Raw genomic sequence first — 27008 nt, forward strand, 5'->3', positions numbered from 1 at the left:
CCACCCCAGAGCAATGATTTAAATGAAGAAAAAACAACAATTAATTGAATTAAGGACCAATCACCGCCAGGTAAATCTACAGATTGGACCTCCCTAGTCTGGCACCCTCGGGAACTAACCAGTCCCAAACTACAGATTTTGCCAGACCAGGGGAGGTCAATTCCGGCCCATCTGCTAATATACTCCAGGCTCTCCCAGGGTCCAGCAGCAAACCCATCGAGGCTCAATTCCCCCACCTGGCTCCTCTATTAGCTGTTCTGGCTCCCATCCTGGCTGCTGGGCTCCCTGGCTCCGGGCCGTTGGCCCTGGCAGCCAAGTAGGCTCTGTGCCCAGGCTAGGCTGCGCTGCCAGGTTTGATCCTGGCCTTGGCCACCGGGCGGGCTCCACGCCCCCAGACAGGCTGCGCTGCTAGTCCCACTGCTGCCCGGGCTCCACACTCCCATCTGGGGTCCATTGTCGGACCCATCCTCTGGGCTCTGCGCTGCTGGCTCCTTGCCCCCAGGCTGACTCCACTGCCAGTCCCAGCACTGGACTCCTGGCTCCTCTCCTGCTGTTGCCAAACAAGAGAGGCCTGGACCATGGAAGTTCAACCTGAAGTTTGAAATATTAGGAAGTTTAAAGTATTGTAAAGACACAGCTAGAAAATTTCCATGTAATTAAGCTTACCTTTTCTTGCCAGTGCAATATGCCAATTATGGCCAAGATAAAAACGCAGACACCAATTAGGGCAATTGCTGTGAGTAGCACGATGTTACTTGGGGTCAGGTACAGCTTGGCACTCCAGCTACATAGGAGAAGCAAAAGAAACAACAGTAACTCTTCATTAGCAGAGAGAGGAGATTCAACAGAGAGCATGTTTAAAAAAATATAAATGAAGCAAGACAACCCATGACTTGGTCTACAAAAGCCAGGGCTTTACGGAAATATCTCTCCTAATGTTTACTTACAAATATAGGATTTAATATCATTACTATTTTCAAGTAATGCCATTTCTAAATTCAGTGTCTATTGAACTACTTACAAAAGTGCTATGGTTAGCTTCAGGGACTCACTATTTCATTGAAGCACTCCTTAATGTGGCACTTCTTTTGCAGTGGACAAGGAAGGGAGCAAAATAAAATGTACGGATATGTCTCCACTCAACCATGCCTGAGACTTAGGTGGAAGGAAAAGAACAGGGAAACAGTCCACCTGGCATACTGCCTCTTCCATCAAGAAAGCCCATTAGTTGCATTACAGCACTGCAGGTGACATAGGCAGCAGTCATTGTGCATTTCCATCAGTCATCTGCATATTTTCGCTGTTCACAAATTAATGCTGCATTAAGTTTTTCTCAATGCCTGCATAAGCCTCAGAGAAGAACCCACTGCACAGGCACGGCAAGGGCAGCCAATAACAGCTGTGCTTCTGCGGGGGGAAAAAAAGGGAGCCAGGCAGTATCGTGGAGAGTCAACACACTGTAGAGTAGTGCTTTATTTCCTTGCAGATAGAGAAATGGGGGTTCAGTAAGGAATGCAAGCCTTGCTTCCTGTCTCCTCCGCAAAACCCCTGTATTTGGAGGGGAAATGTAGAAAGAAATCTGCCTATAAACTTTGTGGAGTTTCCTGAGTGCTCTTCGTTTTCCTCTATCAAGGAATGATGTGGCCTTATTAACAGCAAATACAAAAATAGTAACAAATTCAGTTTCTGTGACAAACATCTTTACCTTCTCCACACTATGAGGGTGTATGAAGAGAAAGTGATTTAGCCTCTTGAATCGGTTATATTCCACTTTTTGTCATTGGGAATTCATAACAATTTAAAAACTGTAGTAGGTACCTTATACACAGTATGCTACAGACCATGAAACTGGGAAGTCTTCACATCAAAATAATTTTTATGATTTATAAAAAAGAAGTTTAGGATCCAGAATGTTTACTTTTGAGCTGTGGCATAGTTCTGAGGCATTAAAAACTAAGTTAAAAAATATAGCTTTACTTGTTTCAGATAATCAGATGTGCCAGTGTAGCATGGTGTTTTATGAAAACCAACCCTATTGATAATAGGAAGTTAATAAGTAAGATGCCAACACTCTTGGAAAAGGCTGAAAAACAACTATAGCCAATCAAATGTCATCTCATTCTTTGCTTGAAATACAAATGGTTTGATATTGATTTTACTTAAGTATTTCAGCAAAATTAGCTGCAAGTGTCTTATTTGTGGAGTTGGGATATAATGCTTTCAAACTGCAAATATAAAATGTTAGCATTTTCGATTACTGACACATTAGGTACCATCTACAGAATTTCTGTAAAAACAGATGAATCCACAAGGAACTGCGTCTCTCCCTATCCTACAGCTCTCCAGCACCTTTCCATTAAGGGACAATTTACCTGCCTCCCTGATGCCCTTTTCTGACTTTGTCTATGGGAGGGAGAAGTCCAGATTTGCAGTACACTTAGTTTAATCCATAAATTGGGTGTATAGTTAATTGCTGTTTGTTAGTTAGATTTTATGGATTAAATCAAATCTACTGACCAATGAGTTCAGTTTCTGTAGTCAATAAATCTTGAAACAGACTGAAAAATGAATTCAATATGTATTTTATTTATAAATGAATTTGGAGAAAAAAATACTTGGAAACATAAAGAGGCAAATAAAAGTGATTAATAGGTTGGTTGTAGCTGAAAATGGTACAATAGAATCCATAAAAAATATCAAAGGCCATGAGAGTGCATCCAAATTACTTATTGCTTATTTGGAAAACTGTACCCTGGCATTACTTTCAAAGTACACTTTGTCAGTAAGTTTTTATTTTTAAACAAGCTTTTTATTTATTTTTTGGGGTTTTTTTTGGTATTTGAATCACTATTTTTGGAGTTGCATGCAGGTACATTCTGGCTGGCCATTCAGCAATATACTTAAAAATGTGACAAATATTAAGTAGTATCCCAGGGTATGTCTACACTACCACCCTAGTTCGAACTAGGGTGGTTAATGTAGGCAACCGAAGTTGCAAACGAAGCCCGGGATTTAAATATCCTGGGCTTCATTTGCATCTTGCCGGGCGCCGCCATTTTTAAAGCCCCGGTAGTTCGGACTCCGTGCCCGCGGCTACACGCGGCACGGAGTAGGTAGTTCGGATTAGGCTCTCTAATCCGAACTACGGGTACACCTCGTTCCACGAGGAGTGACAGTAGTTTGGATTAGGCTCTCTACCTACTCCGTGCCACGTGCAGCCGCGGGCATGGAGTCCGAACTACTGGGGCTTTAAAAATGGTGGCGCCCGGCAAGATGCAAATGAAGCCCGGGATATTTAAATCCCGGGCTTCATTTGCAACTTCGGTTGCCTACATTAACCACACTAGTTCGAACTAGGGTGGTAGTGTAGACATACCCCCACTGATTTAAATGGATTAATCTAGTCTGACTTCATGCATAACATGAACAGTCCATAGCATTTCACCCAATAATTCCCAAATCAATTTCAATTGTTTGCACCAGAAGATGATCTTTTAGAAAAATATCTTAGGCTACGTCTACACTACAAGGTTATTTCAAAAGAACTCCTGAAATAACAATTTCAAAATAGCCTGTCCATGCTACAGGGAAGCCTCAGGAATGTAACCCTGACATACAGCCCCAGGAAGCACTGGGGATTGATTACTTTGAATGACTCTGTGGAGTAGTTATTTTGAAATAACAGCGGCTGAGCATCCACACTAATGCTATTTCAAAATAGGTGTTATTCCTCGTAAATTCAAGGATTATTATTTCAAAATAACAAGCCTGTTATTTTGAAATAACATGCTTTCTGTGTGGATGCTCACCTTGTTATTTTGAAATAATGGTAGTTATTTTGAAATAATTCTGTAGTGTAGACATGCCCTTAGTGTTCTGTAAGACAGGCTATCTTTCAAAAGAGAGACGATCAGTTTTACTTACAAGTTAGAAGGCTTTATGCAGAAATCACTGGAGAAGTTCTATCACTTGTATTATACAAGCTGTAATGGCCCCTTCTGTCTTTAAAAATCTATGACTCTTTCCAGACCTCCTACTACAGGAATACTCACATGCTTAAACTTAGACAAGTGCTTAATTATCTTAGTATCTTGCTGAACTAAGGACCATTTGCATCAACTGCTCAATATTCTCCCACTGGAGTATTAAAAAAAGCACTTGTGAATTGGGTTGCCCAGAATCACCAGCAGGCTAGTGTCAGAGCTGGAAATGAAATTCAGCCCTTCCGAGTTCCAGTCTAGTGCTATATTAGGACACACTGCATTGACTCAAGAAGCAGGTAATTTACCTGACTTCTTATTCTGGCACCATCTATAGGCTAGTCAGTAAGCATGAACCAATTTTAAAATAGTTCCTAGAGCAGGTTATAAAATTAAAGAGCAGGCCAAATAGATCATAGAGGTTTCCTTGAGAAGATTCCATGGCACAATTATACATTTTTTTTAAATAAAAAGGGCAAAGTGCCTTTCATATAATAGATTGTGTTCCCTGATCAGTCCATTAAAATTTAAGTCAGACAAAACTGCTAATATATAATGAATATTTAGTATCTTAACCATAATAATATATTATAGAAAGCATAGATAGAAAGAAAAATGGATCCTTTTAATACGTGAAGTACACATAGGCCTAATCCCACGCTCATCATCCAAAGTACCCAGCACTAAGAGGATGTTCAGACCCAATATGTCTCAGGCTTGTCTCAGATTTTAATTCTTGGGTTGAGGGGACTTTAGCTAGACACAAGTCCTGCACCTGAAGTGGGGCTATTATTGGTGCACATGTGCTTTTCAAATGCACAGATTTATCTTTGGAACCTTATGAGGATGATTACATATCAAACAGCATTTTAAAATATTTCTCTGTTGATGCATGCAGCTACTCTGGAAATGGGGGTAACTCCTGAGTAACAGCCTTTCCCCCCTAGATTAACCTTTGTCTGTTCTCGACTCATTGTGCTTCACTCTGAAATTTTGGTCCTTAGAGTCTGGGCTTTTTTCCAATATTAAAAAATGTTTTGGCTTTAAGAGTAAGGGAAAGGAGATTTTATTATGTAGAAGCGCTAGGGAGAAGAATCTGAAGAGACGGGTCAAATTTGGCAGAAAAGGGAGATGTTAACCTCCACTCGCAATTGCAGAATAGCTGTATATTTCAGCTAAAATGATTATCAGTGCAATAGTAAAGTGTAAACCTATACATTTTCATTAGGAGTCAAAGTTAAAAACCCCACTGAGATGAATTAAGCAGTTCTCTAGTCACAGAACGAGGATTCGCTTGGACTTTTGAGAAAATATGGAAATACTACTTGAGGATTTAAGAAATCTGCAAAGGACTTAAATACAAATTGGAATTATACTCCATATATTTCCCAAGGATATAAAAAGATATATATAGAAAAGAAGAGATGATTTTTTAAAAGTGGTTTATTTTTAGTTTAGGAATATCAAGTATGTCAAGTCCGGTCTTCCCTTATTTTTGTGGAGAATAACCTTCATATGTCAGAACAAGTGCATTGTGCCCCACCCACTTAACTGAAGGCAAAAGTACAGAGGAATGCACTTTAATCTGTATGCTTGAATCTGTTTGATTCTTCCTTTCTCCAAAACGTCAGTCACTGAAGTTCTATAAGAAAGTTTTAAACAGCCTCACTAAAAGCCTCTTTTTCTCAGCTGTTCATCTTCTCCTTTCCTGACTCATGATATCATTTCATTTGTTCTCCCCATCAAAACCTTGTCTACACTAAGAATTCCATGTTAGTAAAATAAGCATCAATATCACATGCTGGATACAACTTTGTCAAGAGCGAACGCTTAAGTGCCAGGGCTCAAGCAAGCACTTTTTTTAACTTTTATAACTGACAAGAAGCCCAGAGGTGTCGAGGCTATGATTTACAAAGTCCAGAGGTGTCCGTGGAGCTCAGCCTTGGCATATATTAAACATTGGAAATACCTTTAGAACACAGTGGACCCACATTTCTAATGAATCCCTAAGTCTAATAGATACTCCTTACTCACTACCCAGAGTACTCCAGCTACATTGCTGACATAAAATAAATAAAAAACGTTCCGGCCTTCTTTATTTACCACATACACAAAAGCTCTCCTTCCCCCCCTTTTTTCTTTTTGCAGGTCAGAAAGCCTGGCCTTATGACAGGCTGGATTAGGGATGTTAGCGAGTAGCTGACTACTCAACTACTTGCTCCCCTGACCCCCTTGCCGCCTCCGTATCAGAAGCATCAAAGGGGGAGGGGGATAGGCATAAAAGCCGGTTCCCCCCAGCACTGTCTCTGTGGTGCCGCTTCCCTGCCTCACTGCCTCTATCAGAGGGAGCAGAGGTGGGGAAACGGGAGGCTGCTGCAAAACAGCCTCTGCCCGCAGTGGACCAAGGTTGCTTTTGCAACAGCCCCTGGGATCCCAGCGGGGAGCTGGTTTCCCCCCATGGACAGGGGCTACTGTTGCCAAGAAGCCCCTGTTCGCGGTGGCCCAGGCTGACCATGCACAGGGGCTTCTGGACTCGGCGCAAGCCAGGACCGAACAGTCTCAGCTTATACTGGTCCGGGATGCTGTGCGTCTTCATTTAAAATGCAGAGACGCAGCGCAGGTGGCTCCCAAAACTGGCACAAACTGGGACTGCTCAGTCCTGGCTCGAGCCAGCTTAGGGAGCTACCCCCGCTGCAGCTCTGCAGAGTGGTCCTATTGACTAATTGTGTAGTGGATACAAATCGTATCCACTACACGATTAGCCAGATAAGCACAATTTAACATGTTTAGGCTGGATGCTCTTGGCTTCCAATGAAGGCAGTGAAATTTGGGGTAGCTGGCATGTTATTAGATTGGTTCAACCCTTGGATTGATTATGGAGGTGTACCAGAATATAGCATGAAAAAGGAACAACATATTTTTAAAGGTAATTTTCTTAGGGTATGTCTAGACTGAAGTCATTGGGCATGACTTGATCTTGAGTGGGCATTCCGAAGCTGTCTTTAATCTAGCTATCTTAGATCGCAGAGAAATTAAGCTCTCACAGAATCCTGAGTAATTACTTGTAGGGCCAGTTTGAACTAAAGCACATGCTGGTGCAGCTTCAATTCTTTTGGGACCTAAAGTAGCTTGATTAAAGCTAGCTCACGTATGTCAACTTGAACTGCAATCATACCCTGAAAGTGCAATACAGAGATAACTTTAGGAAGTGTCTCTATGGATTGAAAGTTTTCAGTATGCATATTTCTCCTGTTTTCATGTAATCTCCAATTTTGTGTTCCACCTGTTGTCATTCTACAGTGTCTATATCTCCATGTGTTTTCCCTATGAGAAAACTAAACTCAATACTTTGAAAGTAAGAGGGGTAGGCAAATACCAGCCTGCAGGCCAAATCCGATTTGCCAGGGTTACCTTCTGGTGGACCAGTGCCGCTATATTACTTGGACCTCTACAGGTATGGGTGCTTGCGGCTCTCATTTACCACAGATCACCATTCCTGGCCAAGCAGAGCTGTGGGAAGCGGTGTCTCATACCTGCATAAGCACAGGTAAATATTGCTGCGCTGGCCTGCCATTTTATTGCCCACTCCTGATTAAGAAAGTGATCGTATAGGGGGAACCTTTACAATATATAGGCTAGAATATTAAATCTTATTCACCTGGCTCATGTGATTTTTGTGCTTAATTTTTCATCTCTTTGTATATTTGACTCTACAGTAAAGTTATAATGCTGAAATTGTGATACACTGGAAATGTATAAAATGTTTATGCTAATATCTGTATAGTCAATAATTTAAAGAAAAATACCAATATTACCATAGCATGAAGTGCACAATATATTTTATATTTGACTGGCCTGATCCACAGAAGCAAATAAAGCTGTATGCTTATTTAAAATAATCTGTCATATAGATGAGTGCATATGTAAACACATTTAACTTTATTTTGTACATATACATATTCTCTCTCCACCCGGCTCCTCCCTTACAATTTAGCAATGGTCACAAAAGAACACATCTATAATATATCAAGAGTAACATACTGATAATATATCAAATAAGACTTACAATATAGAATTAAGATAAACTTTATTAAGTTAAAACTGTCTGAATTAGAGTACATACATTGTGTAAAATATGCAATTGTATATTACTTTTGCACTGTATGTCCTCTAGTAGGGGAAGAGTGGATGCTAATATACTTCTTTTCCTGGAACCAGATAAAGAGTTTTTGGACAAACACCTGGTTTTAAACTGGCTCAGGGTCTTCTACCTAATACTGCAAATGGACAGGGTTCCAGGATCTCTGGTTCAAGGAGGGCCACAATCCTTTTTGAAGGGTTTGTAGGACAGGACTCTATGGCTACGTTTAGACAGGAGGATACTGGAAGTAAGCTGAAATAGCAATTCCGCATCTTTAAATGCACCCATTAATTTGAAATATATTTCGAAATAATGGGCATGCTATTCTGGTGTCCCTGTAACCTCTGTTAAGGGACATGTCAGGAATAGTACTTTATTTAAAAATTTGGTGCTGTGTAGACAGCGCCAAATTTCGAGATAAGGGTGCTGTGTAGATGCATCTTATGAAGCCTCATAAGACTACATAATTGTTCTGAGTTGAAGCTGTGCTGACTTGTACCCACACATAATCCCCTTAGATGGAGGTCTGAAGGACTGCTCCTGCCACAGAATACATTTTAGGATTGGAGCTAACTCTGGTAAGCTTACGAGCATGTGTGTAGGCTCTTTTCTTGTTTTTAATATGTTTTCTCTGGAATGCTTTTTACCTCAAGAATAAAGTAGGCTTGCCTAGGAAGTGCTCTAACAATTACATCTATCAGTCTCTGAGGAGAAAGCAAGCAGGTGTGCCTGGGCAGCCTCACTCTCCTGGGAATAACACAGTCAAGGCAGGGAATGGTGCAGCCTGGAAATAACACAGGCAAAAGGGACAGAGAAACATGTCTGCACTAAGAGAGGTGACAGCCGGAAACCTACTGTAGCTGTCCTTGATAGACAACAGAGGATAATAGAAATGTAGTTGTCTTGAACGGACACACCACTTGCTGAATATGCTAATCTAGTCTTCAGATACGCAAATATAACTAGGCTGCACATAAAAAACAAAGACTTTTTCTGTTAGCATTCTTATTCTTAAAGTTTGACTATAGTCATTCCACCATCATTCATTAATATCTCATGATAAATAATTACAGTTCTGCATCCACAGTATCATTTGCAAAAATCTACCTGCAACTATGATATTACCTTCGAGGAACGTTGTGTGGATATGGAATGACAATAAGTTGGGAGTTCGGGATGATAGCTGTCCATTCCTGTTTTCTTACAGACTGAAAGAAGAAATGAATTTTTATCCACTTCTTACAAATTAATAAAAAATGTAAATATTCTGAACTTTTCTGAGTAATGTTAGATAGCAAAACCAAACAAAACCCCTCAAAGTATTAATTTTCCAGGAGACATGAAAGAATAGTGATAATTCTCTAATACTAATATAAAGATTTTTATACTGAGAGATCCCAAAGCAATTTACAAATCGAATAAAAACTATAGACAAAGATAAATTTCCTCCACCACTGAAATACTGCCATCTCTCAGGAGAAACATGGCTATGTTTAAAAGCACACACTAGTACTGCAGTAACAGAAGAATACTATATTTAAGTAATTTGGTAGGGAAATGTTATATAGGCAGAATTTAATATTCCAAATGAAGTCAGGACATTGGAGTTAAAAATCTTCCCCAGCAGAACTGTTCCGTTTGCACCATGCTGGTAAAGAGCTCAATATCAACTCAGAGGGAAAAAGGTGACTGAACAGGAGACATATATAATTTTCCTGCCCACCCTGGAATTCTTAGTGTTGCCCAACCAAGTACTGAGCCATGTGAGCCTCATCTACTTTGGGAGATCTGATGGCATTATAGTATAAAATAGTGTGAATGCTGGCATATCTGGAATCTCAAAGCAAATTGAAATGTTTATATTTAATATAAACCAACTATTTTCTTATGTAAAGAACACTTCTGTGTTTTTCTATTGAGTGGTATTTTTGTTTTACTGTTTATTTTAGAGACTAATGATGGATACAACATGCTGAAGAACATGAACACGTAGTTTTCAGCAAGCCATTTTCAATATCAATGAAAAATGTTTCTTTATAATTTTGACTCTGAAAGACAGCAGTGCTAAGAACAGTACCCAAAGCTTAGCAGGAAAAGGAAATGCTAGAAAAAAAAATAGTTTACCCACAGTAAATCTCAACTTACCTTTTCTCCTAAAGGACGAGGAATGCCAACATACAAGTGATCGAGGAAATTAGCACTGCGTCCCAAACCAAGCACATTGTACGGCAGCTGGAGAGAGAAATGAGCTGACTGGCTAAGTTGTCCAGCTGGAATTTAATTTGAAAAAGAAGCTGTAGTGAATGTACAAGTTAAGATATTCATTGAACTAGCATCTTTTAAAAATTATAAGTGAGAGATTCTGAAATTCCAAATAATTCAACATTGAGAATAAACTAAAATGATCTGTATTTCTGGAGATATCTCCCCTTTGTGGAATTGGAACTTCTAGAATTTTTTGAGCAAATTTAGAACTGATTAGCTATGTATAAATGAGTGTAGTCTTGCTATATGCTAGAGTACTTTTTCATTCCCAGTGACTGCAACATGTGCACCTCACAGGCCACGTCCTTAGTGTACTACATCATTAGCTGTAATAAAAAATGATTCCACTAACAGTTTCAAAATTAGCTATCAAATGCATACTATGGACTAATTTTTCCCTGATTTAATTCTGAGTTACATTAATTTCAGTCAGGAAAGAAACTGACTTCACTGATAACAGATAATTATAAACAACTGAAAACAAAGAACTGTTGTCTGTTAATTAAAACCAGGAAAAGGATACATATTTATATTAGCTAGTTTTAGATTCCTTAACATCACATGATCTCCACATACATAACTTACTGCATTTTAATACAGTTTCTTACAATCTTTTCATCTTCTGCAGTATATACTAAATTGGATCAAGTGTGTGGATTCTTTGTTTTCTAAAACGCTTCTTATTAAAGGATTTGCTTATTGTTGCAGGAACAAGATAAACAATAAAAGCACTTCAGTCCTGGATAACAGAAATAATTTCAGCCTAGAAGCTGGGACTTGCTAGTGACAATATGAGGTAAATTTTCAAAGCAGTAAGAAATAGTTATTTTCACAATATTTTTTTTTCAAAACAGGACTTTGAGTGTCAAATTTTTGCACTGCTTTGACGTGCTCTGATATCTTCATTTAAAATATAATGTCTCATATTAGGCAACAAGACCTGACAGGATGTTAACTGTGGGTGGAATAATTCACAGTTTGTACATTAGAGTAGGAGGCCACAGGCTGACTTCTGTCTGTGCAACTCGGCATGAATTATTATAACATACTTCAATCCCTACAGTCCCTCCTTAGGTAAAATAAACATACTCCACCATCAAAAGAAGTAATTACAGCCGGTCCCCGAGTTACAAACGAGTTATGGACCAAACACTTGGCCGTAACTCGAAGTATTCATAACTCAGATCCCATTGAGTTACATGGCGACTGCGCTGTTCGTAAGCACGGACTGCGTTCGTAACTCGGGGACTGCATTTACGACCGCTTTGGTCGTAAGTGGAGGTGGTCGTGAGTCGGAGACTGGCTGTATTGGCAGGAGGGTAAGACTCAAGAGCAAAGATATCAAGATACACTGACATGTTTTCTATTTTCACTTTATGAATTCTGAAATACTATTGACTTTATGACCCCACAATGTACAAAGCCATTGAGCACTTTCATTTTATTTTCAGTTTGTATTGGTCTATCACTCTAACTTGGTCTGTAATAGAAGAATTACTCCCTGTTTAGCAATGGTTTAGCTGCATCCCCTGTTGACATGAGTTGTCAGCAGTATGTAATTTTACTAGAATGGACAAGACTTCCCTTGCTTATACTATGATGGGGCAATGCCTCGGGCTCTGACCTTGCATGTGAGTGGTACTGATGAACTCAACTTTATTACATTCTCAACTCAATTACTTACATGCTTAAAGCTAAACACACGGATACATTTTGTGTGGACGTGAAGGACTAGAAAGGAACCAGCCTATCTCTGAAAAACATGTTTTCAAATAAACAACTACTTTTGTTTCTGATTTTAGTGCAAAATATAGCTATGTTCGGGGGTGTGGGGTGGAAAAAGACTGGATGAGAATCTGTTTGATTTAAATGACCTTGGTTTTGAATCCAAGGTGTGGAAATTTCACAGGAGCTGTCAGCAGCATCAGAACTTCTCCAGTTAAAGGCAGATGGTAAGCACAGCCCAAGTCAAGATGCTGAAACACAACATAATTTGCATACAAGCACAGAAAAGTGAGACACTTTCTCCACTTGGGGAAACCAAATTTTTGGGGGCTCAGCTGAAGAGCAGCCAGTCTTTGCAGTTTGCTCCATGTAGCACCAAGATGATATATCTGCTAGTTTTACTGCTGCTTAAGCAGCAACGACTTTGACAGTCAATTCTGAGCTTCTATTTTGCAACTAAATATGTATGAAAGGTAGAATCCAACAACAGCATGGTGCCTAAGGGCACATCTATACAGCATGGCTAAACTCAAAATAAGCTACGCAACTTGAGCCACACTAATTGAGTAGCTTAAGTCAAAATAGCTTATTTCAACTTTTGGCACAGTCTACATATCAGTTATTTTGAGACAGAGCACTTTTCCCCGGACTTCTCTTACTCCTTGTAGGAGGATTACAAGAGTCGGTATAAGCAGTCTGGCAGCTCGACATTATTTCAAAATAATTGCTTGTGTGTAGATATGGACTATGTTATTTTGGAATAAACATCAGTTATTTTGAAATAATGCTGCTGTGTAGATGTAGCCTAAGGGACCTCTGCTACATGATGGAGAGAGGAGGACAGACTCGCAATTTCCCTGCAGATCCTGCAGTTTGGGCAGGGCATCACTGGTTCTGTTTGCAAGGCTGAAAAACAAAAACCTCCAAATATCCAGGGTCTTGTTACCATTAATACTTTATCTTTAACTTCTGTTCTGTTGTCTTACAGCTTATTTGCGTGTAAGGTTTGGATTAGGGATGTTACTGGTTAACCAGCAAGCTTACTGGTAACCAGTTAACCAGCAGCACGACCAGGCTGTGGCAGCCCCCTAATCGATGAGGACTGGAGGGCTGCTCCAGCTCGGCCGAGCCCACTACACTATGTGCTGAGAGTGCTCCAGCTCAGCTGGATGTGCTGCTCCAGGGGTGGGGAACACTCCAGCCTGGCAGGAGCAGCCTTCTACCTGCTGTATGGCCCAGCTCGAGCTGCCTGCAGTACAGTGGAGTCAGCTGGGCTGGAGCAGTCTCCCACCTGCACCAGCCCGGCTTGGCCCCCTGCCCAAGGGATCCCAGCTAATTAGTTAATGGGTTTAACGGGGCATTAAAAGACATTCAATAAGGCAATCATGTAACTGCTAAGAAACAGCAGTTACATGGTTCCACATACTGTGGGCTCTGCAGTATAAAGCTTAAATAAGCTTCACGCTGCAGAGCCCACAACAAAGCCATCTCCCCAGAGGTGGGGCAGAGTTTAACCGATAGCATTAACTGATAAGTATCAGCTTATTGGTTAATCAGTTAAACGTTCACATCCCTAGTTAAATGTAACATTTAACATGTTAACTGATTAAATGGGATTTTACATCCTTAGTTTGCATTACATTGCACAAGGGCATAGAACTGATTGAACTCAAGTGATAACCTCATATTTAAGATGCTAAGGTGCTATGACCTTTTCTTAGACAGCTGTGAGCTCCCAGCTATCATTTCACACTTACCTGGGTTAAGTGTGCAATTTGTGGAGTGTAAAAATTATCTTAACTACTAATAGAAGACTTACCCAGGGTTCCCTGGGTTCTTTAGTAGATGGGACTGGTAGTGTGAGGGTGCAGGAGTCATGGCAGGGCCAAGGAATCTGGGGAGCTCAGGGCAAGAGGCTGGAGGCATGGGGGGGGGGGGTCAGGAGTTAAGATGGGAGGTTGAAGGAGGACCTAGGACAGGGGAGGTGTGCGTGTGGGGGAGCCAGGGTGGGAGGGGCCACACAAGCTGTCCTCGCCAGCATTCCCAGTCCTGGTCCAGAAGGTGGGAGGCCATACAGGCTGGCTCTCCCGGAGCCCAGTCCAAGGGCAGGAGGAGGCCCAGAAAGGTTGTCCCTAACAACGTTCTCCGGACTGCACAGCTGTCCTTGCCAGTAGAGAAGGGGGCCATGCAGGCTGGCTAGGGGGAAAAGGGGAGGGGGTGTGCTGGCTGGGCCGGCAGTGCTGGGAAGGGACAGGCTGTGGCTCCGCTGGGGATGGGAGAGTTGTTGGCTACTATGGATTTCCCCCCCAGTTTTGTGGGTCTCCTCCCTTCTTTCTCCAGTGCTGTGGCCAAGAACCAGGGGGGAGGGTTTTGGGACTGGGGTCCACTTACCCTGTCCAGTGGCCACCAAGATGGCAAGCCCCACCCTCAGCTGGCCACTTTTGCTGGGGCAGCTGCCCCCAGTGGTCAGTCTGCAGTATAGCATCCCTCTGATCAGGGTCTCCCTTTCCATGTGCATAGAATCATAGAATACTAGAACTGGAAGGGACCTTGAGAGATCATTAAGTCCAGTCTCCTGTCCTTGCAGAAGGAGCATGCATTATCTATATCATCCCCGACAGATGTCTATCTAACCTGCTCTTAAATATCTCCAGTGACAGAGATTCTACAACCTCTCTAGGCAATTTATTCTAGAGCTTAATCCTCCTGACAGTTAGGAATTTTTTCCTAATGTCAAATCTAAATCTTCCTTGATGAAATTTAAGCCCATTGTTTCTTGTCCTATCATCAGGTGATAAGGAGAATATTTTTTTCTCCCTTCTCCTTGTAATACCCTTCATATCCCATCTCAGTCTTCTCTCTTCCAAATTAAACAAGTCCAGTTCTTTCAGTCTCCCCCCACAAGTCATATTTTCTATATCTTTAATATTCTAGTTGCTCTTTGCACTTTGCCAGTTTCTCCACATTTTTCTTGAAATGTGGTGCCCAGAACTGGTCACAATTCTCCAGTTGAGGCCTAATCAGCTCAGTGTAGAGGGGAAGAATGACTTCTTGTGTCTTGCTCACAAAACTACTGTTAATGCATCCCAGAATGATGTTTGCTTTTTTTGCAACATCATCACACTGTTGGCTCATATTTAGCTTGTGGTCCACTATTACCCCTAGATCCCTTCCTAGACAGTCACTTCTCATTCTGTATGTGTGAAACTGTTCCTCCCTAAAAGGAGTACTTTGCATTTGTCCTTATTGAACTTCATCCTGTTTATCTCAGACCATTTCTCCAGTTTGTCCAGATCATTTTGAATTATGACCCTATCCTCCAAAGCACTTGCAACCTCTCCCAGCTTGGTAACATCTGCAAACAGAATATTCTCTCTGCCATCATATAAATCAGGGATGGACAAAAGGACCACTTTGAGTGCCATGTACTCCTGGCAGAGCAGGAGGAGACTTTATGTGCTCCCTCATCCCCAAACCCTGACTGGCCTGGAGACGGGAGGAGCACATTAAGTTTGCTCTGCCCTACCCCACCCTGCCAGGAGCATGTAGCACTTCAAAGTGTTGCACGCTCCTTGCAGGGTGAGGGTATGGTGGAGGAAAACTTTGCGTGCTCCTCCCACCACCAAGCCAATCAGGGCTTTGGGGCGGGGGAGCGTGTGAAGTCTCCTCCCACCCTGCCAGAAGTGCAGGGCACTTCAAAGTGCCATGTGCTTCTGGCAGGGTGGAGAAAACTGTGTGTCCTTCCCCCACCTCCAGGCCCTAATTGTACTGTGCATTTAGTATAATCTGCAAACAGAATATTCTCTATGCCATCATATAAATCGGGGTGAACAAAAGGGCCACTTTGAAGTGCTGTGTGCTCCTGGCAGGGCAGGAGGAGACTTCACATGCTCCCCTGCCCCCAAACCAGGGGCACGGGTGCTTAGTGGGAATGGGGGTGTGACAAATTCCCTTGGTAGCTCCCTGGGATTCTGCGCTTCTTGGCGGTTACTTGAGTGCCTCAGAGACTCATGGAGCCCCCTTTGTTGCCCTGGGATTTTCCTAGAGACAAAGGTCCCTGCTTACCAAGTCATTCTCATCACAGGCCAGTCCTTGGGGTTCAGCATTTCCTTACTCTGCTCTCCAGCTCTCCTTTGTGTGCCTTCCAAAAACTCCCCTCTGCTGCCTGGGAGGAATCCTTTTATAGGAACCCTGGAGGCCTTAATTGGCAGCAGGTGCTTAATTAACCCCAACTGCAAGCTGCCTCCTAAGTAGGACTCTATTTTCTACCCTGGATGCTAGGCTGTGTTCAGGTGAAGCTAATTTGGAAACAAGAAAGCATTAACTCACCTTCCATTATGGCTGCTTTCTATAAGAGTTTTGCAGTTTGCAGGCTGTGGTCTGTCACAGGAGGCAAAGGGCTCCCTTGCCCCCAGACCAGTCGTGGTCTATGGGTGGGGAAGCCCGGAAGCATTCTGGCCCCGCCCCTTCTGGGGCAGCCCACAGCCACTTCAACATTTTTTGAAGTGGTCCTCAGCCAAAAATTGTTGCCCACCCCTAATCTAACCAGATGATGAAGATATTGAACAGAACTGGTCGAAAAACGGGTCCTTCTAGAATCCCCTATGTTACGCCCTTCCAGCATGACCGTGAACCATTGACAACTACTCTCTGAGAATGGTTATCCACCCACCTTGGAGTAGCCCATCTACATTGTATTTCCCTAGTTTATTGATAAGAGGGTCACGAGAGACTGTATCAAATGCTTTATTAAAGACTAGGTATACCATGACTACTGCTTTCCCCTTATATACAAAGTTTGTTATCCTATCAAAGAAAACTAAAAAGTAGGTTTGACATGATTTGTTCTTGATAAATTCATGCTGATTGTTACTAATCACCTTATCTTCCAAATGTTTGCATTCCTTAAATAAGAAATTAAGCTGAGTGATCTGTAGGTTTCCTGGGTTGTCTTTATTTCCCTTTTTATAGCTGGACACTGTTTTTGCCTTTTTCCAGTCTTCTGGAATCACTCCTGTCTTCCAAGACTTCTCAAAGATGATTGCTAATGGCTCAGATACTTTCTCAATCAGCTCCTTGAGTATAATAAGATGCATTTCATCAGGCCCTTGTGACTTGAAGACATCTAACTTTTCCAAGTAATTCTTGTTCTTTTCCTATGTTAACTTCTGAACCAACTGATTTTCACTGGCATTCACTACATTAGAAGTCCAATTGCCACCAACCTTCTTGGTGTTATAGAAAACAATCCTATTTCAGGCAGATCCTATTTTCCTTGCACAACCAAACCCTGATCTTGCTTTAAGTTAGGAAAAGAGGAAGCTGCATACCAAATATAGTGGTCCTAGCTCTTACAGCTGAGGAGGAGTTCTTGAACAAACAGACTCACAGATGGAGGGACAAAGATAGACAGATGCAGATTTCTAAAATATACAAATAGATAATGAACCTGCATTTTTGTATTCTTGGTTGGGAATCACAATTTTTTGCAGAGGTGAAAAGTATCAGGCAAAAATTGCAATTAACTCTACAGCAGTATGGATGAATGAATTATAATATTTATCAAGGATACAACAATAAATAAAAACAATATTAAAATGGTTCTAAATAAGGTAACCGCATATAAGTTCTTCTTTAATATGACAAATGGATACACAGGCTGAGAAAAAAAGAAAATGATTATTTTAAATGATCAGACTTTTTCAAACTTAGTTTGTCAAACAGGAATGAAAAATTATTGGCTTTCCCCCATCTAAATGTGGTATGGGCAGACAATTAGGGCCCTGTAATAGCAGCTGCCTATATAAGTCCCCAACACCTACTATAAGACAGCTCCAAGACCCTTGGGTTTCTTCCCCACACCTTCCCCAACACTTTCTTTCTCTCTGGTTTGTCCTCCTAGTGTCCACTTGTGTTTTTTTCCTTCTATTTCCAGTGGCATTTTCCTTTGTCCTCTCAATTACACATGCATACCGCCGACAGTAGGCAAACTCTTTTTATAGCCAGTGTCAATGGGTTTTCCTTAATTAAATCCAGATGTCCTACTCAGCCTAGGCTGGCCTGACTCTGCAGCCCTGGTCAATTAGCCCCAGGTGTTCAACTGCCCCGATTGCCTCTGCTGGTTCTAGACCAGCTCCTCCCTGTTACCCTGGGAACAGAGATTTCCTCAATCTGAGGCTTTCTTATAGCCTTTTGATCTGACCCTGTAACACCCTAAATACAAAAGTGAAGATTTTATTATTGGAATGCATTATAGCAGCACCAATGAAAAAATAACAGGGAATCTGCATGAGATGTAATACAAATGCTACAAATACAACTTATTTCCTTTCTTCAGTAAGTCAGACTTGCCAGTACATACTGAGGTCAACTATGTCAGACTCGGGTCGAAGGATGTGAGAACACAAGGGAATGCAGTGAAAAAAAATCAATAAAATACCCAATCTTAGATCTTTCTGATTTAGAGCATAGTTGTGTTCTCAAATCTAACAACTGGACATTTTCCCAAAACGCAAGCAAGGCTAACTCAATATTTTCAAGGACTATGGCTTTATCTCAGTATTTCTGTACTTACAAATCCACTGCTTTCAATTAAATAAACTACAGGACATGCCAAAAATGTAGCAACAGTGACTAATGTGTATTTGATGGCAGGATCTTCTACAGTCTCACATGAATAGGTGACATGATCTTGCATTTGGGATTTTAGAAAACATCAGAGTGATTTACAGTGAAACCTTTGTTATCTGGCACTCTGTTAACCAGAAAACTTAACCGGCATTGCCCCCAGCCACAATACTGTCACATCTTCAGTCACACAGGCCTGACTTGGTTTACCATGATTGGCTTAACAATTTTTTTTATTTAAGAAGTGCTAATCATCTTGAACTCAAAGTAGAATTGTGAGACCAACTGCCTCACACTACAAAACTACCAATATTAAAAACTTGAGTTTTACTATTATTGTCCATTGGTTTTTCTTCCTAGGTTGATGGGATCCTCAGATAACCAGAATTTTTAGATAACCGGAATGCCCTAATCCCCAAGCGTGCCAGATACATTACTACAGTAAAACCTGTGTAAGTAAATAAATGCATAATCTACTATAATTTGAATATTATTTGAATATATATTTCACACTATTGACATGAACTGGGGCACTGTGTTAATATTAAGGACAAATATTTTGTTTATAACTTCTAAATTGCAATTTTTTCACTCACTATTAAGAATATTGCTTAATGGTAATTTTCCTTTTGATCCCCTTTGATTTACTAGCAGCTAAAGAAATGTGTCCACACAAAAACACACACATACAACAATATATAACAAAATGTGTGTAACATATAACATTATATTACAAACTTCTGGGGAAAGGGACTTCAGTTTGCTTTATGAATGATTTAGGAACAACACTGACAGGTGTCAGAGAAACCAGCACCAACCTCTCTCCTCTGTCAGATGGCAAAGGACTCTGAAGATGGTATAAAATGGAGCAGGCTGCATAGCTCCGACCACCTTTTAATTTGCAGACCTGCAGTAGGGTTTGGTCCCAGTGTGAGCCAGGACTGAGCTGGGATGCCTTCCTCTCTTGAGTAATTGAGTGGCAGATAAAAATTATATAGAGTATTAGATTACTAAAATAACCTAATTTTAACATCCTTACCCAGAACACACCCTGGATCCTTCCTTATTCAGGGCTCCAGCTCAGAAGAGGCTGAGAATTCTATGATCTTGAATAGGATCTCTAAGAGGTTATCACTGAAATAAAGCTAAGATCTCACTCACTTTCAGTAAAGGCCTTTATATGAACAGAAGATGCGCTGGTTTAACTTAGATCATTTTAGTTAAATCAGTGCAACTTAGGTATAGACTCTTATATCAGTTTATAACTTGTTTTATAGGTTTAGTTTACACCTGTAAATTTAGGCCTTACCTACACATGTAAGCTGCTCTAGTATAACTTAAACTGATATTTAAACCAGTCCAAATAATTATTTTGGTTTAAGAGTATTTATTATTTAGATTTAAATTAAACCTGTTCCCAATGATTTAAGCTAAATCAAAAAAGGCACTCAAAGAAGTGCTGATATTGGGGATCAGTAGTTCAATTATCAGTTTAAATTCACACCTTAGTTTATATTAATGCAATTTGGTTTAAACAAACTTTTACTGACACAAGAACACAAAGTTGCGTTGATTTACTAAACCAGTGTTAAAAAATCATACCATTGTTCTATTGGTACAACTCTGCAGGCCTGAAGAACAACAGGGACTATTACCTGGAAGGAGGTGCTGGTAGAATTATATACCTACAATTATAACTAACAAAAAAAATTAAAAATCTCCTGTTGCTTTTTCTAATTAATCTGGCCTTTCTCTAACTCTCCAGCTCTATCCCTTTCTTTCTGTTTCTCTTACTCCATTTTCCTGCCCTTCTACTTGCCTTTCACTCACTATGTATTCTCTGACTCTTTCTCCATGCCATCTCCATGTTTTACACACAATCTCTCTCCTTCAAACTCTTCTTTTTTTGTGTTCTTACTCCAATTCAACCTCTAGACGTTTTCTCTGACTCATTTCTTTTGCTTAAATGAGGGTTGATGCCAGGCTCGCGCTGTCCACTTCTCTTAAAAGCTAACCTGACCTTTTATGGGAATTGTCAGCCTCTCTTGATGGAGTTTTCTGCAGTGCAGGATACCTGTGAAAATGAAGGGGCTCCAAATTCCTTTAAATGCACATTTAAGTCACTACAGTGAGATACTCTGGACCAACCAGAAAACTAAGGGAGGAATGGGAAAGCTCTTTACCGGGAACATCTGAATGATCAGAGACAGCAGCTACAAAACCAAAACCAACAAATCAACCTCAAATCACTATGTATATTAAGAATCTGTAAATACCTTTAAGTTGGGAATCCTTTGTGGATCTGGTCATGGTGCAACAGAAATGAGGACTTGTCTACACAGTTTCTAAACAGATTTAATTAAATTTGTGCACACTGACTTAGGCAACATCTAGACTGAAGACATCTTCCAGAAAAACTTTTTCCAAAAGAGCACGTCCACATTAGCTAAACAAATTGAAAAAGTGATCTGCTTTTTCGAAAGGTAGCGTCCAGACTGACTGGATGCGCTCTCCCATAAAAGGCCACCCAGAACCACTTCAGGCAGGGCTTTAGGTCACCAGTTGCTTCTGAGTGCTGGTGCTAGAGCGTAGCAGAGACATGTGCTTAAAGGAACCCACCTAGAGAGCTGTTTCTTTGCTTCTGCTGTGTGCTTGCCTACCTCTTCGAGGGACAGCAAAGCTCTCGCAGTATCTGCAGTGGTTGCCCAGCTTTTTTGGATGCTACAGCTTTTTTTCTTTGTGCCATGGAGCTGGAGCTGCCCCATAGCATGCGATGGCCCCACACAGCCATGCTGCAGTTTCTGTGGCACTTTGTGCGGCTGTCTTCCTGTTCCTGACTGAGCTCGACCCTGAGCTCATTCTGGGGACCCTCTCTCTGGGTGTGGGAGCAACACCCTTGCAACCACAACCCACTGTGGAGAGGTGTATCTGGAGGCTGGACATTAGTTCAACGGTGGGATGAACAGCAGTGGCTCCACTTCTGAATGCAGAAGGCCACCTTTTTGGAGCTGACTGAAAAAACTCTGGAGTGTAGACATACCCTCAGTTATCACTAGAGACCCCTTTTGCTGATACTTAGAGCCCAGCACATTTGGGGCCATATGCTTTATACCCACAGCTCATTTTTGTGGATATAACTGTGGATGCAGATACAAGTTCTGTATCAGCTCAGGATTCTACTGATATTATTTCAGATAAGAGGACCCTACATTCATAGGCGGCAAGTTATATGGGCTCATGGTGCCCTTGCTCCAGCAATATTCAGATCCGGGGGGCCTGCTCCACCAATATTTGGAGCTGGATCTCTCCCCTAGCCCTACCTCGAGCGGGCCCCAGCCCCCACGTGCCGCCCCCCCCCGGGGGTGCAGGAGACTATCCGAGGGAGCGCATGCCGCTGTACAACAGCTGAGCGTGGAGATGCCAGGTTCGCAAGATATCCGAGGGAGCAGGGACTCTGCTCAGAGAAGAGGCTGGGTTGGGATTTTTTTTCCTCCTCTGGTTTGAATGTGCGTCTGTCCCTCCGGCTTATTTTAGCAATCCCCACCCCTCCCCAACTTGGGAATAATCCTCATGCTCAGGGGCCAGCTGCACTTGTTGTCAGGCTGGCTTTCGTAGTTTTGATGTGTAAACACTTGGTGCCAGCCTGGCGTGGGAGGCTTTGGGCTCTGTTCAGCCCTGAGCCAGAGCCGCGGTGTTCTGGCTGGGAGATGCTGCACCCTTCAATTCCTGATCTGTAATTGAATTAATTCTATATCACAGGCATGTAGGAAGGATGAATATATTAAAGATTATATGGCACTCAGGTACTATGTTAATGGGTGCCATACAAGTACCTAAAATCAATTTAGTTTAATTAGTTTAAAAAAACCCAATGTAAGCTAAACTGATTTAAGGTATTAAGTCTATAAAAGGCGTGTTCACTGATATAACTAATCATTCTATAAGGTTTCACAGTAATGTATTTAAAACCTTGTTTAATTTCACCAATATTAAATTCTACAGTACTTCTCAGAAAGGAAATTGAGATACCGTAATATTATGATATTTAGCATTGAAAAGAGAACTGTTATGGGGAGAATTGACTGGGATATTTAGTATTATGTGAAAACTGGAACTGAGCAGGCCCTCCTTTTTTTACTCTGTTCCATCATATAAAAATGAAATGCTAGTTAAAATTTAATGCTAGTTAAAATTAATAAAAGGAAATACCACACACAACTTGTCATCAGCTTTAAGGTGGCTAGAAAATCAGATAATGTAGCTGGATTTTTAAATGTTGGATAATTTTATGGCTCATAACATTTGTCTTTACGCAAGCTAAAATTAGGGTAATCAATTTTTTTTGCTTCAAGGTGGAAATTGATCATGTGCAAAGATCAGGAAGGATGTTTTCCTCTGCACAGTATTGAAGAAGTGGCTAATACATTATGTTTTCTTTTGCTTTCCTCTAAGAGCAGCAGACATTAACTAATACTGGAACCAGGATACAGGACTTAATGAATTAATGATACAGTTTAGCATGTCCTTATTTTTTTAAGCCATTGACAACTCTCCTGATTTTAAAAGCAGCTTACACAAGTTTGTAGGTTGCAAATACTACATGTGTTGCGTTTAAATCCCCTATAAGATTTATATATTAGATTCATAAAGAATCTGGTAGTCACGTTGTATTTTATTTGCATATTCTCTTTGTTTGTGCTTAGAATCACAAACTGTTTGTTTAAAAGGATAAATGTGTGAAATTGAGTGATATGGACGCAAGAACTTGGATCAATAAAGATCAAAAAGTAAATAAAGTCGAATGATTGAAAGTATTGATGTAGTTAGCTGTTAAGAGCTTTTTGCAGTTTTGAATTATTCACAGTGGGTGTTGCTTGTCCAATTAAAATATGTGAGATTTTAATTAGATCTAAAAGTTGATTTTTTTTAAAAGTACGGCAATATTCCTATAGTATGCTCAGATGCATCTCTTCAGCTCTATTGGCCTTATCCTAAACCTAGGCCACTCTCCATTCCTAAAGGTTATGAACATGCCACTCATACTTCAGGCATGGAGATTGGGCCAAGCAATCTCTTCTGAGATATACATGGCTGCTGCTTCATGAATAAGCAAGAAAGATGTAGAAAATGCCTGTCCTGGACCCAGTATCTTAGAGTGGCTTCACCATACTTTTTAGCTTTCTGTTCAGCTTCATCACATAGGTCATCAGCATGTCTACAAAAAGTGCCAAGCTATTATTTATGTAAATTAGAAATTCTGTGATTATGAAAGCAGCAGGTTGAAATTTGTTACTTATTAAAATTGCACAATAGTGAAATATTCCTTTGTCAATTAAAGATTAAGTGTCAGACATAAAACCAAATAACTTGCTTGCAGATAGTAAACTATACAAATAATACAAAATACACATTCTCACTTTACAATGTTACAGAAAGTAGCCTGAAAAGGTTACTCAGTCCACAGATTATTGGGCAAGAGCTACTAGTGCAACAAATTACTCTAAAACAACAGGCCGCCAATAAAATTGACACAGATTCAAAGACTAATAAAGAAAGAGGGTAGAGTATACAAGAAGTAAGAAAAATCTGTTGCGGTTATACAATATAATTTGTAAAAAATTATTTGTAAATAACCTTTAGTACTAAGTGTGAGCATTGTATATTGCTGGTGTTATATTTTCTCCTTTGCTATCTGCTTTAAGGGACCGATTACTTTTTTAAACTGAGAATATCAACAATTTCAAGCACTCAACAATCTTTTGAATAAGGCCAAAATCAAAACACCACCTTAAGATGTCAGATTGTAATTCAGTTTTTTGTTTTTGCTTTTTTTCAACTTTGGGGGAAGCTGCCAAGCCCTAATTTGTGAGTGTGATAATCTCAGGTTCTAATAGGGTTGGCCAGGTGTCCGGTATTGACCCGGAAAGTCTGGTATTTTCACCTCCTGTCCAGTAAAAAAATTCAGAAAATACCAGCTCCCGGCCTCCCCACCCCCGGGTCCGAGCACTCTCAGCTCCCTGCCCCCGGAATCCCTGCTTACCTGGTTCCACAGGGAAGCTAAGTTCTGGCTTGAACAAGAACACAAAATGGCTGCTGGCAAAAAGCCTAAAGACCAAGGGGAAGTAATGCCTTCCCTGGGTCTTAGTGCTCAACCGCTCCCCTGTTCCTATACCTATTCTAACTCTGCACTGACTTGGAAAGGGGCCGTGATGTTTTATTATTTATTTATTTGCTTAAGTCTCAGAGTCCTTTTTTTAAAATCCTCAATGACTTTGGTCCTCTCCCTCTCCCCCCCCCAACAGAATTTTTTACCCCAGTGTTTTTTTTTGGGTGGGAGGGAGAGGGGGGAGAGAGTGTTCAGTATTTTTGGTTCAACCATCTGGCAACCCTAGGTTCTAAATAAATCCTTAAATGCACAGAGTAGGGCTTGCTGCTTACTCATAAGGGTGTTTCACCAACTTTCTTCTATCTGCTGAACTACGTAATTCACCTTGCTTGCTCCATTCCAAACACACTTTCCCCAAGTTTCATAACAATTATATTTTCTTCCATTCCCTCTGTCTTCCTCCTGTTCCCAATAAATCCATCACAGTTTGTCTCCTGCTCCCCAAAGTCCTCTGACACCTCAGTACTCTGTCTAGTTTCCTAACACACTTTTTTCTCTGCTGCCTCTACAATCTCACAGACAGCTCCTCAATAGCCATTGTCCTTAGTCTGACACTCACACAAGGACTAAAAGGCTACCATTTTTTTTTTGAGGACAGCTTGTTGCTTCAGTCCCATTGATAGTCTTGGGATATGGTGGCCATCTTGGAAAAAACTCCACACAATTTTAGAAACATCATTATGCTCACCATAAATTAGCAAGCACAGGAAATGCAGGAGCTATGGTTGTCAGTTATATCAAACCATCCTGACAGACTTCTTTGATCAGAAAAGAAGCCTTGTGGATAAGGGGAAAGCAGTATATGTGGTATACCTAGACTTTAGTAAAGCATTTGATATAGTCTCATATGACCTTCTCATTAATAAACTAAGGAAATACAATGTAGATGGGGCTACAACAAGGTAGTTGCAAACCTGTTTGGATAACTACTCTCAGGAACTGTTACTAATGGTTCATTGCCTTGCTGGAAGGGCATAACCAGTGGGGTTCCACAGAGATCAGTTCTGGGACCTGTTCTGTTCAATAGATTCATCAATGATTCAGATAATGGCATAAAGAGTACTCTTATAAAGTTTGTGGATGAATCCAAGCTGGGAGGGGATGCAAATACCTTTGGTGGATAGGATTATATATCAGAATGATCTGGAGAAATGATCTGAGGATGAAATAAAGGAGACATGCAAAATACTCCACTTAGGAAGGAAAAATCAGTTTTACATATACAAAACGGGAAATGACTATCTAGAAAGGAGTACTGTAGAGAAAGATCAAGGGGTAACAGTGGACCACAAGCTAAAAAGTAAAAGTGTGACACTTGCAAAAAAGCAAACATCATTCTGGTATGTATTAACAGCATGTTATAAGCAGGACATGAGAAGTAATTCTTCCACTGTACTTTGCGTTGAATAGGCCTCAAGAGTATTGTGTGTCCAGTTCTGGGTTCCACATTTCAGGAAAGATGTGGAGAAATTGGAGAAAGTCCAGAGAAGAGCAACAAAAATGATTAAAGGTCTAGAAAATGTGAGCTATGAGGGAAGATTGAAAAATTGTATTTGTTTAGTCTGGAAAAGAGAAGACCAAAAGGGGAGATTCAACAGCATTCACGTACCTAAAAGGTTGTTATAATGAAGAGAGAGACAAATTGTTCCCCTTAATCTTTGATGATAGGAAATGCAGCAATGGGCTTAAACTGCAGCAAGAGAGGTTTAGGTTTGACATTAGGAAACTGTAAAGGTATAGAAGCACTGGAAAAAATTACCTAGGGAAGTTGTGGAATCTCCATCACTGGAGAATTTTCAGAGCACATTATAAGAGCACATTAGCCAAAAACACTGGTCAGTAGGTCTAGATCAGGGCTCAGCAAAATACGGCTCACAGGCTGGATTAATTCCACCTATCTGATTAGCAGACTGTGCCAAAAGTGCATGCTCAGTTGCTTACTTCCCACATCTTGCTCCCTTCTGCAGCCAAGCTGCTGCCAGTACCCTCCTACTACTTGTGCAGAGGGAGGGGAAGAAAGGAGAGTGCTGAAGTCTTGGTGTCCCTCTGCCTCTGTACCTCATCTCTGCAGAGCAGGGATTGGGGAGAGGGACACATACAATGG

General features: G+C 40.9%; 1 protein-coding gene across 2 annotated transcripts in view; it reads right to left on the reverse strand.

Annotated features, from left to right (window-relative positions):
• ITFG1 (integrin alpha FG-GAP repeat containing 1) overlaps positions 1-27008 on the reverse strand; it is a 219877-nt gene that overhangs the window by 4347 nt on the left and 188522 nt on the right. For both annotated transcript variants that reach the window (XM_075940203.1, XM_006121184.4), the window contains exons 15-17: positions 10267-10391; positions 9247-9329; positions 667-784 (exon numbers count right to left, since the gene is read on the reverse strand). In XM_075940203.1, coding sequence (XP_075796318.1) covers positions 667-784; positions 9247-9329; positions 10267-10391 — 326 coding nt within the window. The remainder of the gene's footprint in view (positions 1-666; positions 785-9246; positions 9330-10266; positions 10392-27008) is intronic.

Source organism: Pelodiscus sinensis, chromosome 12 (genome assembly GCF_049634645.1).
Source record: "Pelodiscus sinensis isolate JC-2024 chromosome 12, ASM4963464v1, whole genome shotgun sequence".
NCBI classification, from domain to species: Eukaryota; Metazoa; Chordata; order Testudines; family Trionychidae; genus Pelodiscus; species Pelodiscus sinensis.